General features: G+C 41.8%; 2 protein-coding genes across 4 annotated transcripts; one reads left to right on the plus strand and one right to left on the minus strand.

Annotated features, from left to right (window-relative positions):
* Positions 1-1972: 1972 nt before the first annotated feature.
* On the plus strand, positions 1973-12639 carry CDKN2B (cyclin dependent kinase inhibitor 2B). 2 transcript variants are annotated; one of them, XR_014247048.1, is made up of 3 exons: positions 1973-2677; positions 5381-6470; positions 7652-12639. XR_014247048.1 is itself a non-coding variant. In XM_082400624.1 (2 exons), the coding sequence occupies exons 1-2, from the start codon at positions 2543-2545 to the stop codon at positions 5639-5641; spliced, it is 396 nt and encodes a 131-aa protein (XP_082256750.1). In that variant the 5' UTR covers positions 1973-2542; the 3' UTR covers positions 5642-7619. The 2 variants fall into 2 exon arrangements, 1 of the variants encoding a protein (XP_082256750.1); XM_082400624.1 differs by lacking the exon at positions 7652-12639 and having other exon boundaries at positions 5381-7619.
* LOC309632765 (uncharacterized protein) lies at positions 6180-16600 on the minus strand. Of its 2 annotated transcripts, none has more exons than XM_082400623.1 (3): positions 16208-16600; positions 14979-15094; positions 6180-6502 (listed from the first exon to the last, which is right to left on the minus strand). In XM_082400623.1, the coding sequence occupies exons 1-3, from the start codon at positions 16316-16318 to the stop codon at positions 6319-6321; spliced, it is 411 nt and encodes a 136-aa protein (XP_082256749.1). In that variant the 5' UTR covers positions 16319-16600; the 3' UTR covers positions 6180-6318. The 2 variants fall into 2 exon arrangements, with proteins under 2 accessions (XP_082256749.1, XP_082256748.1); XM_082400622.1 differs by having other exon boundaries at positions 14967-15094; positions 16208-16594.
* Between the last annotated feature and the right edge of the window lie 16 nt (positions 16601-16616).

Genomic DNA, 16616 nt, shown 5'->3' on the forward strand with positions numbered 1-16616 from the left:
TCTAGGACCCATATCTTATCCAACTGTGAACTGCATTATAGGATATGCTGAACTAAGTTTTGTTGAACTAAATTTAATTACTGAATCCATTAGAGGGAAGATCCAACAATACTCCTTTAAAAGGCAACCTGCCTTGTTGCATTTGGCTGTGCACTAAATTTCACAGTAATCAAGCTGTTCTGATGAAGATATTCTTGACTAAGCCCATTTGCCACCACACCCACCAATATCAGTCTAGTGACTCAGCCCCTCCAGGTAACTGGCAAAGAAGCAATGCCATTCATTTCAAAGACTCTGGCTTTCTACCGTCCATCTTTTCTCTTCCTTCTCCCGTTCAACTGGCACACCTGTAATCCCCAATACACTGTGCATGGGAACTGGCCTCTAAGACTAGACAAAAACAGCTCATCCATGCTTTTCACCCAGCAGTAGACTTCTACTTCTGGCCAGACCAGAATAGAATCATCATCAACAAATAAAAAGACTTTTTTCCTAGATAAGAGTGGAGATTCAAATAAGAGTGAAAGGTAGAGGGAAGAGATATGGGGACATATGCATATGTATAACTGATTCACTTTGTTATAAAGCAGAAACTAACACACCATTGTAAAGCAATTATACGCCAGTAAAGATGTTAAAAAAAAAAAAAAGAGTGAAAGGTAGAGGAATTAAGAACCTGAAAACTAAGAAATGTGGTGTGGTGAGAGAGAGAAAAATTGTTATTAATGCTGCCCCCTTCCCTTCCCCATCCAGGTTAATTTCAACTCTGTTGAGGCTCAGTCAGCAAATCTTTAGCCATAACCACCACTTCCATGCCACCCCCTACCCTGTCTGTAAAGAGCTCTTCTTTATTCTACAGTGGATTGGGAGGAGGGGAATCCAAGCTAAGATATGCTAAAAGAAACATGTGGAGTCTCTCATCTGTGAGTAAGCAAGCAATTGCCCTCCCTTTAAGATTGTGTTTCTCAGCACTCTAAACCAAAAATGATGTTATAGATAAGAGCTGTTAAATGTTAGGAGCATTCTCATGTAGCTCCTCACCAAAGTTTTCAGGCAACAGATACCTAACGTGTGGTTCTCTTCCTATTTCAGTAGAGCACCACCTGTAATTTTTTTTAACCTTAAAAGCAACGCATATGTTAATACAAACTCACTGAGGAAGATTAGAAAGAAAAGCAAAGCACTTGGCCTTTAAATCTTCAGAAGTGGGTTTAATTACAGGTTCAGCCTGTTTAATGACAGGTCCAGAACCACATCCCTGTTTTATTATGTTTCATTATTACTGCATAATTTCCTTTATTACCCATGATAAATGGAAATCAAATACTTGCTGAGGTGGGTTTAAATAGGTAAGAGTGCAAACAAAAATAGACTGTTCAAGTATCATGAAACTGGGATCTCAGATTCTTAAAATATATATTTATATTTTTAAGTGAGGTACCAAGCTATAACTCTCAATCTCAAACTAGCTGTGTGTGAGAGATGTCTTTTCGTTTTTCTTGTTTTGTTTTGTTTTAGGATTGTATCCATAATTCAAAGATGAAAAGAATAAAAAGCACATTCAAAGCAGGATTCTCAGGATTTTTCACTTAGACTGATTTTTGGCTCATTCAAGTAGGAAGATACACCCCCCCCACACACACACACACACAAATTGCTAAGGTTGATGCAAGACGTGAAGCTAGTGAAGTTCAAGTACCGCCTGGGGATGAATTTAACCAGCATGACAGGTGCAGAGCTGTCACTTTAAGACATCTTAAGAGAGACGAGGTTATTTTAAATGTCTTTCTCTCAGCCTTTTGATTACACAGGGAGCGACTAACTTTCCTAGTGAAACCAGCTGGCCCGGACGGAAGGAATAGAAATCCTCTGCTCCGCCTGCTGGAGGGAGGTGATTAAGGGCTGAGTGCACTGATTCGACCTTTCCAAAAAACGTAGCCTAGGATTGCTGGACACCCCGCAGCGAGTTGCGCAGCGGGCTCCGCTCTGCGGTGTCTGGCGCGTGCGGCCGGGCACCTTCTGGGCTGCTCTTCCTGGCCCCTAGCCTCGCGGCTGTAACGTCAGCTGCCTGCCAGGCCTCCAAGCCAACACAGTGGGACATGCCCGAACGGACAGGGGGCGGAGCCTAAGGAGGTGGGAAGCACCCAGCCCAACTGCCCAGCTGGAAACGAACTCAGTCCCTGCCGGCTCTCTACTCCGCCAGAGTGTAGCTCGGCGGTGAGGACGCTGCAACGCGCGCCCACTCTGCGGCCAGAGTGGATTCGCGCGACGTTGCGGCTGCGCGAGGGGCCTTTTCCTGGGAGCCATCCGGGAAAAGCCCGGCTTAACTACGGGCCTTTCGGCCATTGGACGGACCCTCCAAGCCGCAGAAGGACGGCGAAAGGGGACTGAAGCTGAACTGAGCTCTTTCCTAGTGGGGAGAGCCCGCTAGGGCGAGGTGGGAAGGGGGGGGTGGGGCGTGTTGCGAAGCTCACGGCCAGCGGTGGATTATCCGGGACACTTTGCGCCTGGGGGCTGCGAAGTGAGCGAGGAGGACAAGGGCATGCTCAGTGGTGGCGGCGGTGATGCGGGCCTTTCCAACGCCGCGGCGCGGGGGCAAGTGGAGGCCGTGCGGCAGCTCCTGGAAGCCGGTGCGGATCCCAACAGACTCAACCGCTTCGGGAGGCGCCCGATCCAGGTAGCTGGGGGCCCCGGGCCTCGCCGGCAGGGGGCGCACAAACACGGCCCCGCGGCCTCCGTGGGAAGCGGCTGGGGACTGAGATCTCCACCGACTTAGACCTTTGTCTCTCTTGCTGGAGTATTGAGCTCAGTTGTAAAGCAGGTTTTCACCCACAAAAAAATCTAAAGAAAGGTATTGGAAACCCCACTACTTGTTTGGTTTTCTTTTTAATGAGGGAAAAAAGACCAATATCCCCTCTCCCATTTCATAAGAGATGCAAGGGATAGGTTCAACTGGAGAGGAAAGGGGGAAAAGAGGTTATTTGGGAAGGAAAATTGTTTTGTCTTATCTGTTTGTCTTTCAACAAACAGCGGTCAACTTTCAACGATAGAGATAATTAAATTACAAGGTACACAATTTGGATTGAATTTAAGGAATCATACAAAATCACAGCACGTGAAAAAAAATCACCCTGAATCTTTAAGCTGTGATGTGAAATTTTGTATTCTTTCCTCATACAGACGAATTGAATACAAAGAAAAAAGACAGGATTCCTCAACTACAATACTTAATTCTTTTTATGTTAGCAGTGTCTCTTGAGTGTTACATAAGAAATAAATGTGCTTCTATATATTTTTGTTTAGTTATACTGAATGCTTGGATTACATAAGCATTTGCTGCAGCTTTGTTAAATGGCAAAGGGTCTTCATAAATAATTAGCCTCTTCATTGTTAAAATTCATTTATTCAATATGTTTAACTATTAATCCCACTTTAGTGCTAAATATATTTTTTAATCTCTTTAAAATCTAAGGTAATGTTTTGTGTTTTACTGTTGACTATTATGGTCATATTTCGTATTCACCTCACAATCACCTTCCAGAACCAAGCCGTTATTAAGGAATCTTGTTAATTGTGTAGATTTTAAAGAAAATATGTATTCATTCATTTTGAATTCATAGAAAATATTGGAAGAAATGACGGATTGTTTAAAGCAGCAACAATATGTAAAGTAGCTCTTAAAGACTTCAAATTATATTAATTGTAGAAAGAGGTTTGTCGTTTTTAGTTCACCATATTCTGAGATATTAAGAACCACTTTTCCTCCTCTTCTCTATGTATGAAATGCCCTTTACATCACTAATAGAAATCATATCATGGTTTCTAAGGGAGGAAATAGATGTTTTTAATATCCATGAAACAAACAAAAAAATTTTGCATACTATCTTTTGATTCCGTGATACATTTTAAAACATAAACTCACAAGAACATATAACAACATTTTGTATATTTAATTATCAAAAATTATTTTATTATATATGGAATCTAAAAAAAAATGGTTCTGAAGAACCTAGGGGCAGGACAGTAATAAAGACGCAGATGTAGAGAATGGACTTGAGGACACAGGGAGGGGGAAGGGGAAGCTGGGACGAAGTGAGAGAGTGGCATGGACATATATACACTACCAAATGTAAGATAGATAGCTAGTGGGAAGCAGCCACATAGCACAGGGAGATCAGCTCAGTGCTTTGGTGCTTTGTGACCACCTGGAGGGGTGGGATAGGGAGGATGGGAGGGAGACGCAAGAGGGAGGAGATATGGGGATATATGTATATGTATAGCTGATTCACTTTGTTATAAAGCAGAAACTAACACACCATTGTAAAGCAATTATACTCCAATAAAGATGTTTAAAAAAATAAAATAAAGGAAATTGGAAACTTGAATGGATAAACATTTTAAAAATTGTTTTATTGTTAAAATAAGAAAGTAAATACTTGCATAATATACATGTACACAAATGGATACTATAGGATTACTGCTCCAAAACATCCTTTTTCTAAATTATGCATTGCTCTGATGTGACTGCTAAGATCCAAGCTCTTTTTTAGATAGCGAAATGTTTACTATTCAACATTATAAAATCCTGTACAATGTAAATATAGTGTTTATTTTACATTACCTCAAATATATTATCCTCTAAACTTTAGCCTTTATCTATAATGTTAAATATTAAAAGTGGTGAACCATTCATTAAAAACAAATAATTTGTTTTCATCATCTTATAAAACTATGCATGACTTTACTTTTTCCCTTCTATCTCCAATTTTGGCTCCAATTGTGGGACTGTATTCCCTTTATGAGCAGAGACATATACAACAGTGAAAAGCAAACGCCTTCCACAGGGGATTTACTGCAAGAACTAAAAGTAAACCTTGTTTTAGACTTAGTTGTTTCTTATTTTCTCTCCTAAAGCACTGCTCTTAACTTCTAAAATAAATGTATCAGCTGACTGCCTAGTAAATTTTTTAGACTGGGATTATGGCTGGGGTAGAGGGAAGAAAAAGGAAAATAATTTAAGACTTTAAAAGTCTTTTAACTCCACCCATAAATCATTTAACAAAATAGACTCCCCTGTTTCAATGGAAATTTTAAAGAAATCTCCCACAACGGCGATAAGCAGTTTATCATCAGCTCTTTCTTGTCTTCCCACGTTTGGAGAATAAAATGGAACTAATTAGGGCTGAGTAGAGTATAATTGGGGCTGGGGCTGGGGCAGGGGCTGGGGCCGGTGTGGGGGGGGGGATGGTATTGCGTCAGCAAATGAAGCTTAACTAGACTCCTGAGGCTTGTAAGAGCCTCTGGATCATGAATAGGTATTTCTTTGAGAAGACTCTACCTGCCCCCACCCCGGTCCTGACCTCTCTGCTCTCTCCGGCAGGTCATGATGATGGGCAGCGCCCGCGTGGCCGAGCTGCTGCTGCTCCACGGTGCAGACCCCAACTGCGCGGACCCCGCCACCCTCACCCGACCCGTGCACGACGCGGCCCGGGAGGGCTTCCTGGACACGCTGGCGGCGCTGCACCGAGCCGGGGCGCGGCTGGACGTGCGCGACGCCTGGGGCCGCCTGCCCGTGGACCTGGCTGAGGAGCGGGGCCACCGCGACGTCGCCCGCTACCTGCGCGCGGCCGAGGGAGACTGATGGCGCGTGCACACAGCCGCCCCAAACGACTTTTCTTTTCTCTCCAGTTCCCCACCCCAACTTAGTTCAATGAGGTCTGCAAACATGGAGCGGCGGAAGTCTTCCTGGGCGACCTGATTCCCCGCAGGGAAGGAGGGGCAGACCGGGAAGAAATTTTTTTTCTCTTTTTTTCTCTGGGTGGAGCCCTCGACACTCACCGTGAAGTGAAACGCAGAGAGGTGGGGCAAATGGATTTCCAGCGAGATTTTGGAGCCGAATGTGGAATTCCCAGGTTTATTTTTCAGGGTTTTCTGGCGAAAAGTGGCACGTGAAGAAATCCGCGAAGGAACCCAAGTGCTGCGAATCTTCACACAAAAGATGGTGGGGCGGAGTGGGAGGCGGCGGTGACTGGCATTCGGGTGGGAGGCAGGTGATAACGTTCGCCCCACTGACCTTGAAGGAACCCCCCCTGTAAGCCCCCACTTCAGGCGTTAGGCCCTGGGGATATGAGGGCAAAGCTGAAGACGGAGGACCAAGCAATGATAACGGTCGTCGTGGGCTCTGTCTTTACAAGCTGCACGGAGCAGAGCAGGTCACGTGCAAAACGCTCCATACTGGAAGCCTTGGGGACTCGCGCCCAGCTCCACCGGATAGTGACGGGGAAGAGAGGACCCGGAAGCCACCTCGAACTTGCCCGCTTATTCTAAAGTCCCCAGGGCAAGGTGGTTCTGAACAGCTCTCCGAGAGGGGCGCTCGTTTGCTGTTGTTAAATCAAGGCGAGATTCTTGCGGCGTTCCAGCAGAGTCCGCGCACAGACTGAAGTCGGGGATTGTAGCGAGAGCAACTGTAGGTAGGCCAGTTAACTGTAACGATTTGTTTAATCTATAAACGGTAGGATACAGAGAGCCCCCTGTAAATTGCCACTTGAAAAGATTTCGTGATATTTTGTACTTCTGGGTGGTTCTTCAGTAGCAGTCTTACTTACGGAGACTTTAAATAACAAAGTAACTCGTGGCCCTTGGAAAAGAGGTGAGGAAGAACTACAGTTTTTACGAGAAGCTATGGCACAGTGGCAACGCCCAGATTACTTTGATCCTTAACCTATTTATTTCTTTGTTAAATTTTCTGTTTCCTTTACTACTGTCTCAGGGGGTCAAACTATGAAATATTACAAATGTATTTCAGAAGATCCATGCACTTACCCAGTAAATTATCTCGGGATATTTCCCAAAGGACTTTGCTAAAAGTGTAGATTGAATATAAAACTGTTGAAAATATATGATGATGGCTCGTGGAATGTCTTAATATCTGCTGAGCAAACTAAAGGTGTACTGTTTGGGGATTTAATTTCCAGTGTTGCTTGATACATTACAGCATTGGAATAACTGATATTTCACTGTTTAATGTAAAAAAATTGAGATTGGACTCCAAGATTTTGGCTTAAAACATGATTCCATTCCTAATTTAAAGAAGTTGTGGAATCTGATGACAACCTGATATTAAGGGAAACTAAATCAAGAAAATGTGGTTGGGTAGTATAGGGTTCTGTGAGATCCACAGCTGTATATATATATATTATATATATATATTATATATATATATTATATATATATATATTTGGCAAAACCAAAACATCACACATTATTGGAAAATCAAGTACCACCTGGTTGCACTGAAATAGTAATTTATGAATACATGTAAAAGTAAATTCAGATTTCAAATCCACCTGGTAGGCAGATTTGGTCAATGTGCTTTATCAGCAGCACAAGAAGTATATACTGTTAAATCTGTTTAAGATTTCACTTTGAAGGATACATGCAAGCAAATATAGCTCTATATACATGAGCCCTGCTTCTGGCTCTATTTTGCAATTACAGAAAAATATACATGTTAATTTCTGTATCTAAATCTAAAATATTATCAAGGTGTGTACACATCTTACTACCTGACCTTCATTGTAAGATCTGGAAGTGAAATAAATTCAGAATTCAATAATGTATTAATTTGACCTCATTTTTATATTTTTTTCAGCCGAGTGAATGGATGAGAAAACAAGGGTGATTTACTATGAAAGCAAAATCTATTTAAAAATTTCCTGTGTTCTAATGGCTAAAATTAGTAATTTCAGATGTAAGGAATGAAATAGATTCAAACAGAGAGCTCAAGATCCATACAACTCCAAATGGCTTTGGGAAAGTGTGTTCATAGGAATGCTTTATGATATTTTATTTCTATATTATGACAAAAGCAATATGAATATGGTGTCCAGGACCAAATTAGTTCATTTTATGAAGCTAGGTAACTGACCTTCAGCAAATAAATAAAACTAATTTTACTTAGACCAACCACATTGAGATTCTATATTGTCCTTCCTTTATGGGAAATGTTAAAAACAAACTACTTGTGTGTTAATATGTAATAATGAATAGGGATTTTTTTTTACCACCTCTGCAAGTATCAATTATTTTAAAAAAACAAAAGAAATGCTTATTTTCCTTTTATTCTTTATCAGAGGCTGATTATTTTTATGATAGGATGTAATTTTTCCAATGTTCAAGACGTTGCCACTCTACCAAAAAAAAAGAAAAAAGATCAAGTAGAATTAGTAATCTTCAAAAATGATAGAAATAATATTGGAAGCACTCTTGTGGACTGCCTTCTGAAACAAATGCAAAAGCTGGTGTCATCTACAGTCATCTTCTTAGCAGACTAAGAAGCCTGCTTTGTTATTTATGTCAGCAGCTAATCATAACCAAAATCTGACATGACTACTAAGTTTTCACTATCAACAAACTATTTCATTATCTTGTGAAAACTTGAAGAATAAATTTTAGGTTGGCATAATTTCATAGTGTTCAATTACCAAGCTTAAAAATATGGGAAGGGGGAGAAATACATAAGAAAATAAGAACATTTTAATTTTAAAAATTACTTGAAGGAGCAACAAGAGTTGAATCACAATACTTTCAATATCTTCTCCTGTTCTATTTATAATCCCAGGGAAGAAAGAGGGAATGAAGCAGAGAGAAATTAGGACTTGATTGGAAGGTAGAAAACCTGGGTTCTGGTATTAGTTCTTCAACTAATTCAATATATGACCTACGAAATCATGTGACATGATTAGCCCCAATTTCCTCATCTATAAAAGATAGGAGTTGGACTAGATTACTTCTAAGCTCCCTACCATCACTAAAGTTTTATCGCTTTATAAGTTTGTTGCATACATGACTGTAATGGGGTCTTATATTTTATTAGTAATGATTTTGCCATTTTGCTTGTCTGAGCCAAGAAAAGCTATATAAAGGAATAGAGAGAAGAGATGCATTTTTAAATTCTGGAGCCCTGGGGGGTGGGGGATCTTCATAAGCACCACCTCCACCAGTTAGTTGAGAAGTTACCAACAAGTTTGTGGAAACTAGCACAGAAAAGATGCTTTGCAAAATAAATATGTAGTTTAATTTTAAGCTCTTTCTTACTTCGTCTTACCTCTGATTTTTTTTTCTGTTGCATTTTGCATTTCTCTCATGTGACTCATAGCCACCAAAAGAATTCACTTCTTTAAGTGAGATAAGCAGGTAGACCCAATAAATTTATTAAAATAATGCTGAAGTAGGTGTTTACAAACTAATGTAAATGCTCTGAAAGAAACAGTGTTTTTTAAGTAAACATATAACAAGTGATACTGACCTAAATGAGGTTGGTATAGGAGTTGGAACCAAGAAAAAATGTTGGGGGTATTGGAAGGAATAGAAAGTGCAAAGGCACGGAATGCTAAAATATGTAGAAAAGTCATTAGAAGATGAATAACTCTCTGTAAATAGCTGCTGTGGAGTTTACAGACCCATTTCTAAAGGTCCGTTCTTTCTTGTTTGTTTCCATTGGATTCCATGAAGTTTTAGGTCCCTAAATGTTGCCTGGGTGATAGTAGGAACCAGCTGGTCAGGGAAGAGCTCTGTATCACCTCAATATCAATACATGTTGATTTATATTACTGTGCTTAATATGTAATCCATGCCAGTTACATATTATTTCATTAGTAGCACTGGCTTCAAAGCAAAATTTCCTGTATTACATAATTAACAAAGGGATGATATATACAAGTTACCATTTCTATAAAGTATTTTTTTCCTTTATGGAAGGAATGCTATTAAAGTCTGAGTGAGGAATTCAAGAGGCCAAAAAGGACTCCTACCATTTGTAAAAGCTGATCCTGAGAAAAGTTTTATAGAAAATCAAGACAGTAGGGAATGAGCAGATTCCCATTATTTCAGGCCTGGGAATATTTCACAAACCCCACCAGCGTGTAGACCATAAGCAGTTTGTTTTGGTTTTATTTGATTAATTCTGTTAAACTACTGATCCATCTTCCACAAAACACCACGATGCCTCTCCTCCTTCTATTCCTTTTGTTACTTTCTTTTCATCTCATTCTCTGCCCTCCTGAAATGGCCGACTTGTATTATAATTTGAAGTTTGAAATCAATATAAACCAAAGATTTTTCTGGGGAAAAAAAACTATGAAGATGATACACAGACTGTCTCACAGATATCTACGTTTTATTGGAAATTTACAAAGGAACCCCAAACACCTGTTAATGCCCTTCTCATTCAGAAGCCCCTGACATTAGACCTCCAGTAGATCTATAGAGTCAGTACTGGCACATAAAATGTTTTACAACAGAGTTAAAGTGAAAACTTTAAGAGCAATTACAGTAATTAAACCATGGCTCATTTCCCTTTCAAATTTGGCCTTCTCCCAAAATGCATAAACTATTTGTCTATCTTCTCTTTGGAATACTCTACATTATGAAAGGATTGGTGCTACTTCCTTTGAACCCTTTCTTGTGTGACCTCAGGGTCTCCATTTCATTTTAACCAAACGCCACTCTACCTTCTTCTCACTTTACAAATTTCTTCATCCCCTTGCCTTAGCTGAAAACTGGGTCTCCCTGAGAATTCCACTTTCTTCTGACCAAATAATAGGTACTGAGCTGTGGATAAGAGTGGGAGTCAGAACCAGTCATGAGTGTCTGCTGTTTGGGTGGCTTTCAGTATAGTCCTAAACCAGAAAGGTAAAGGTTATTCATTGTTCTTCAGTTTTCACTCATCTCATAGTATAAATAATTGCATTTTGTTTTCCTTATCAAATTAAGTTGTAAATAATTTCAGTGTGTGTCATTATGTATTTTATAATATGTTTATAAGAGATAACATATAAACATAAAACAGTAAACATTTTTTCTGTTCACAAAGCCACAGATAGGTCAACAGATTATGACAACACACAGAGTTTTCTTCTGAAGGGTGAATGTTGGAAATATTTATATCCAATGGCTTCTCATTCTGTCTGTGGGTTATGAGTACTAAGCTCTATCACCTTTCCTAGGGCACAGCAGTACCCTGTACAGTCTCCTGTATCTGCTCCCAATATGCCACCTTAGAGTTATAAGCTATAAACCTGCCTAAAATATTTTGTCATCCTCTACTACTCTCTAATGTCTAGACTGCCTTGGACAGTTAGAGATATCATATATGGATCCATTCCAGAGCTGCAGGAGCCTTTTGATCTGTTTAAATCCCACCTTGAACAGAAGAATTTAATGTCATCCCCTTTCTAGGGAAAAATTACATGACATTTCATTTTACATTCACCCCCAGGTATTTATTATATCTGTACAATGATGGTGCTGTCCCCATCAGTCATTTGAGACCAACATATAGGGAAGTTGTTCTCAACCCTGGCTCTCAATCATTCATGTTCTAAATTTTGAATTCACTGACCAACTTCAGGACTACAAAATTAGAATCTCTAGTTTTGGAGCCAAAAATTTCCATAGTTGTTACTCTGAAATTCTTGTTCATGGTAAACTTTCAAACAGTACAGAAAGTAAACAGAATTAATATCTCCTGAAACCTCCCTATCCACCATTCTCACTATCCAGGAGTAACCACTATTTTTAAAAACTTTTAATCAACTTCCCAGAAATATAGGTACACATAATTGTAAACAGCCCTGCCCCAACACACACATTTAGGAAACCATTCTGCAACTTGTTTTTTTTGGTAGTAGATCTTTGACAACTTGCATTAGGAAATAAAGGTGCACTTCATTTTTTGTATAGCTGCATAGTTTTGTATTTTATGGATAAACCCAAATTTTTTAAAACCAGTCTCTTATTGACAAACATGTAAATTATTTCTCTTTTTTTTTGCTACTACATATGCTGCTATAAAGAACCTTTTTTTCATCCTTGTATGAGCAATCTGTAGCAATTTATAGAAGTGATATTGCTGAGGCTAAAGGTACATCTCTCTCTTTTTCTCTCACACAAACACACACATACAATGTATGTCTGCACATATGTGTGTGTGTAAAATCTTTCCATACTTATGTATGTATATATATGTGTGTATGTGTATATCTTCAATAATATATATACATGTATATATGCATATATACTTTTCATACTTAGATGAGTTATAGGAGTGGAACTGCTGAGTCAAAGGGTAATACATATATATACATGCATATGTAATATGTATTTCTTTCCATACGTATGTACACACTACATAAACAGTATACATATTTCCATACATCTATTTATGTATGTGTATATTTGCATACATAAACTCAGTGGAATTGCTGAGTCAAAGGTATGTATATGCACATACAGTTTTAATAAATACTGTAAAGTTGCCTTCCAAAATGAATGTACCAAGTTACAATAGTATGTAAGAAGATTGTTTTCTGACAACTTTGCCAATGTTATCACTCTTTTTATTTTTGCCACACCTGTAGGTATATGTCAGTGTTTTTGTTACATTTCTTTACTAACCAGTAAAACTGAATATATTTTCATAATTTTTTGACCATTTGACTATTTGAATATCCTCTACTCTAAACTGCCCATTATATTATTTGCTAACTTTTCTACTGGGTTATTTTTTTACTTATTTATGTATTTATATATTCTATAAATTAATATTTTATATGTGTTCAAATAATAGTTTTAAAATCTTCTAGTGTTTTATGTCTTATACCTTTGGGGTTTTTAGTTTGAGCATGTGCAATATTAGGGAAGTTTCTCACAGAATTTTGATAATCAAGAGATACCTGAGGTGGTAAGACGGGAATAAAGACACAGACCTACTAGAGAATGGACTTGAGGATATGGGGAGGCGGAAGGGTAAGCGGTGACAAAGTGAGAGAGTGGCATGGACATATATACACTACCAAACATAAAATAGATAGCTAGTGGGGAAGCAGCCGCATAGCACAGGGAGATCAGCTCAGTGCTTTGTGACCACCTAGAGGGGTGGGAGAGGGAGGGTGGGAGGGAGGGAGATGCAAGAGGGAAGAGATATGGGAACATATGTATATGTATAACTGATTCACTTTGTTATAAAGCAGAAACTAACACACCACTGTAAAGCAATTATACTCCAATAAAGATGTTAAAAAAAAGAAAAAAAGAGATACCTGAGGGAAAAAACTAGTGTCCTAGGACATCACGGCTAGGGGGTAGTTGGGTGGCGTGGCACAGACAAGGTATTAGTAAAATGCCCTCTCCTATCTCTGCCTGTGGGATGAATTTGCTGATCGAAAATAGAAAATCATTTTAAAATATAGGAAATAATTTTCCTCCATTCAAAAACTCAGATCTGCCAAGTCAGTTTTTAGGCCAAAGGAAGAGAGCAAAGAAAAGCTCCGACATTCAATGATCCTTTTTCTGCAAAAATGACCCATCAATAGCTCACTTCCTATTGACTCTGTTTAGTACAACAGAAAGGGCACAAGGCTTTTAGTCCAAAGACCTTCTTAATGATTCCAGCCCTGGCACTTGCTGGCTATAAAGTATCTAAGATTTGAGTGCCTCTAGGCCTCAGTCTTCTCACCTGTAAAATAGGGTAGTAATCCCAAATTCAAAGAGCCGCTGTGAAGATAAGTAATACAAGCGAAAGTGTGCACGAATAACACTGCTCAGCTCTTGATCATACTGTTCTTGAAGAACACAAAGCCAAAGTCATCTGGAATTCCAAACGTGTTTGGAATGCCACAAATTAGTTGTGTTGCTAAAGATTCATCTTCATAATTGTATTTTGCTTAGTCTAATATTAAAATTAGATAGAATTCCCCTGCATACCACAACTAACAAAACACAGGTGTTGGGTAGCAGGGGAAAACCAAGATGGAGTTTAAGTTTTAAATTTTATATTCATTGAACACAGAGATTACTGTATAGTAATCTTACTCAGTGCTCTTACTCAAATGGCATTCCTCTGAAGTGGGTAACTCCCCTTATCCCCAGAACAAGTTTGGGCGGAGAGGAAATGGTTATAGGTTAAGCTATACAGGCCCAATCAATACAGACAGATCCCAGAATTTAAACTTGGTTGGGAAACTGAGGCTCAGCAGACCTTTCAGGCATAATAGGATAATGTGAGGTTTAATTTTATGTGTCAACTTGGCTAGGCTGTGGTACCCAATTGTTTGGTCAAACACCAGTCAAGATATTGCTGTAAAGGTATTTTTTTAGATATAATTAACATTTAAATCCATAGACTTTAAATAAAGCAGATTATCCTCCATAATCTGTGTGGGCCTCATCCAATTAGTTGAAGGCCTTAAGTGAAAAGAGGTTGCCCAAGGAAGAAAGAATTCTATCTCCAGGCTGCCTTCTGACTCAAAACTGCAACATCAACTCTTCCCTGGGTCTCCAGCCTGCCTACTTGTCTTGCAGACTTCAGACTTGCCAGCCCCACAACTGGGTAAGCCAATTCCTTAAAATAAATCATACAAGCGCACACACACACACACACACACACACACAATTGGTTTTGTCTCTAGAGAACCCTGACTAATAATTTCAAGAAATGTGTAATACAGGTTTTCTCACCCTCACGCACCATGGTTTACTGCCACAGCTAGTAACTCTGCCTGGGTCCAGGAAACCCTTCTCTCTTCCACTTCTCCAGGGTCCTTAAATGATACTGTGCTGAAACTGGGCAGCATTTCCCCTCCAGGATGCTTTCTCTGATCCCCCACCTCCTAAAGTACCCCTCTTCTGTTTGCCATAAAATGAAATCCCCTCATTATAATTGTATGTTTTTACTAGTCCATCTCTCTCCTATGAGGTTTTTTTGGGGGGGTGGGGGAGGAGGGGAATCATAGGTGTGGTGCAAGACCGAGCAAGACTCGCCTTCCACGGAGTTTACATACTAACTACTGACAGACAAACAAGTACACAATTACTTATGATAACTTCTGTATGGTAAGTGCTTTAGGGGAAAAAAAAAATACGGTGCCTGGAGGAAGAGCCTCTGAGGGGGGCGGGGGGGGGGATACCTGAGAAGCGACCTGAAGGAGTAGGAGCTAGCCTTGTGAAGAGCCAGAAAGCGCATTCGTTCTGTCACAGAGGAGCGGCAAGCAGCCTCAGCATGGCGCCTGGGTGTTCCGTAAATTCTGAGGGAGTCCTACAGGAGAGGGGAGAGGTGCATTTGTAAATGTTATTTAGAGTGGCTATTTAAGCCTGCTCCCTAAGTCTCACTCCAGCCGGCGGGTCAGGAGGCTACGTCCTGCGCGGAGGTGAGGGGTGGGGAGTGGAAGCAGCCTGCGTGCCGCTGGACCCAGTCTCTCGGTTACAGTTCAGTGGCTTGCACCATCCAAGCCTCACTTGCCTCCTCCAGATAGCGAGAGGCTTGGCGTCTGACTCATAGGACCTGTCGTCTGTCTCGCTACGGATCCACTCCTGCAGCTCGGCCAGTAGGCTCGGCCACAAGTGAAAGAAGCCACTTCGAGGCGGGCCACCTTTCAGGCTCCGAAGGCTGGGCCTAGTCCCACATCCTCTCTTACACGCCGGGCCGGCCAGGCCGCGCCTCCAGCCCGCGAGGCTCTCGGCCCATCGAGACTGACTTCAGGCCCGGGAAGTTGGGGCATCGGGTCAGCACCGCCCGCCTGAAAGAGGCGTCCCGGGCTCGACCACTCGCCTTCGGGGGAGCCGGCGAACCCGCGCCAAAGCTCCATCCAGCCCGACAGCCGGGACCCGTCAGTCTGCGCTCTGGAACCCGGCTCCTGCGTGTCCTCAGGCCGCCTCCGTGTCCTCGACTCACCCCTCCTTTATGCGGCTCTTCCCTTTCCTTCCCCCGCTTTTCCTGTGCCGAGTGGACCCCAGCAGCGCGGGGGGGCGGGGGGTGTCCAGAAAGAAAGGGTCAGTGATGTGGAAGAAAAGAGGGGGAAGAGGGAGGAGGGGAGGAGAGAGGAGAGGGACCACGCTGAAGAGTCAGGCAGCAAGAGGGAAGGGTGTCGGAGCGCCGGGCGGAAGGAGGAGGAGGAGGCTGCGGGAGGAACGACCAGTGGACGCGGGGACAACGGGAGAGCGGGGAGCAGCCGTGGGGGAGGGGAGCACCGTGGCAGGAGGAAAGAGGAAGAAGCGTTCAGATGCTTCGCTGAGCGGGATGTTAAAACCGAAAATAAAAATTGCCTGGTGAATGGACTGCTGGCCTAGCCCAGAGCCCTCCGCAACGCGGGGAGCAGGCAGGGGAAGGGGCGCCCCGATCCAGCAGGGGTTGGGGTTCGGCTCCGCCTACCTGGTCCGGCGCGGGGCCCGCCGCCCCAGCGGCGCCAGCGCCACGCAGTGTCCAGATGTCGCAGCAGTTTCCTTTAATTTCGCTCGTTTCCCAAATCGAGAAGTGGAGCATAGCGCCATTTCTTTTAAAACTGACATCCAGCCTCCTGAATGGCGGATAGACCCATGAGATAAATTTGCTTTTTTTTTTTTCTTTCTTTTTCTCTTTTAAATAATCCGGTTTGGAGAAAGGAAGAACCCCCAGCGTGGGGAGCGCGGAATAAAGGAAGGGGGACAGGGAAGCAGGGACGCGAGCTGGACCGCGGCGGTTCCTGATATGGCAGGGTCAGGTGACGGATGTTGCGAGGGGGCGGGCTGCCTGGAGATGCGTTGTGGCGTCAGGACCTTGAGCTGTCACCGCGTGGGGCGCC

The sequence above is a fragment of the Balaenoptera borealis genome (genome assembly GCF_965194805.1).
Source record: "Balaenoptera borealis genome assembly, chromosome: 8".
NCBI classification, from domain to species: Eukaryota; Metazoa; Chordata; class Mammalia; order Artiodactyla; family Balaenopteridae; genus Balaenoptera; species Balaenoptera borealis.

Coding starts and splice junctions, on each gene's coding strand:
- LOC309632765 (XM_082400622.1), bottom strand. CDS start 16,318: ATGCTCCACTTCTCGATTTGGGAAACGAGCGAAATTAAAGGAAACTGC. Junction 15,095..16,207: donor CGGGCCCCGCGCCGGACCAG/GTAGGCGGAGCC, acceptor CCTCTCCTGTAG/GACTCCCTCAGAATTTACGG. Junction 6,503..14,966: donor TCCTTCAGGTCGCTTCTCAG/GTATCCCCCCCC, acceptor TACCGTTTATAG/ATTAAACAAATCGTTACAGT.
- CDKN2B (XM_082400624.1), top strand. CDS start 2,543: ATGCTCAGTGGTGGCGGCGGTGATGCGGGCCTTTCCAACGCCGCGGCG. Junction 2,678..5,380: donor TCGGGAGGCGCCCGATCCAG/GTAGCTGGGGGC, acceptor TCTCTCCGGCAG/GTCATGATGATGGGCAGCGC.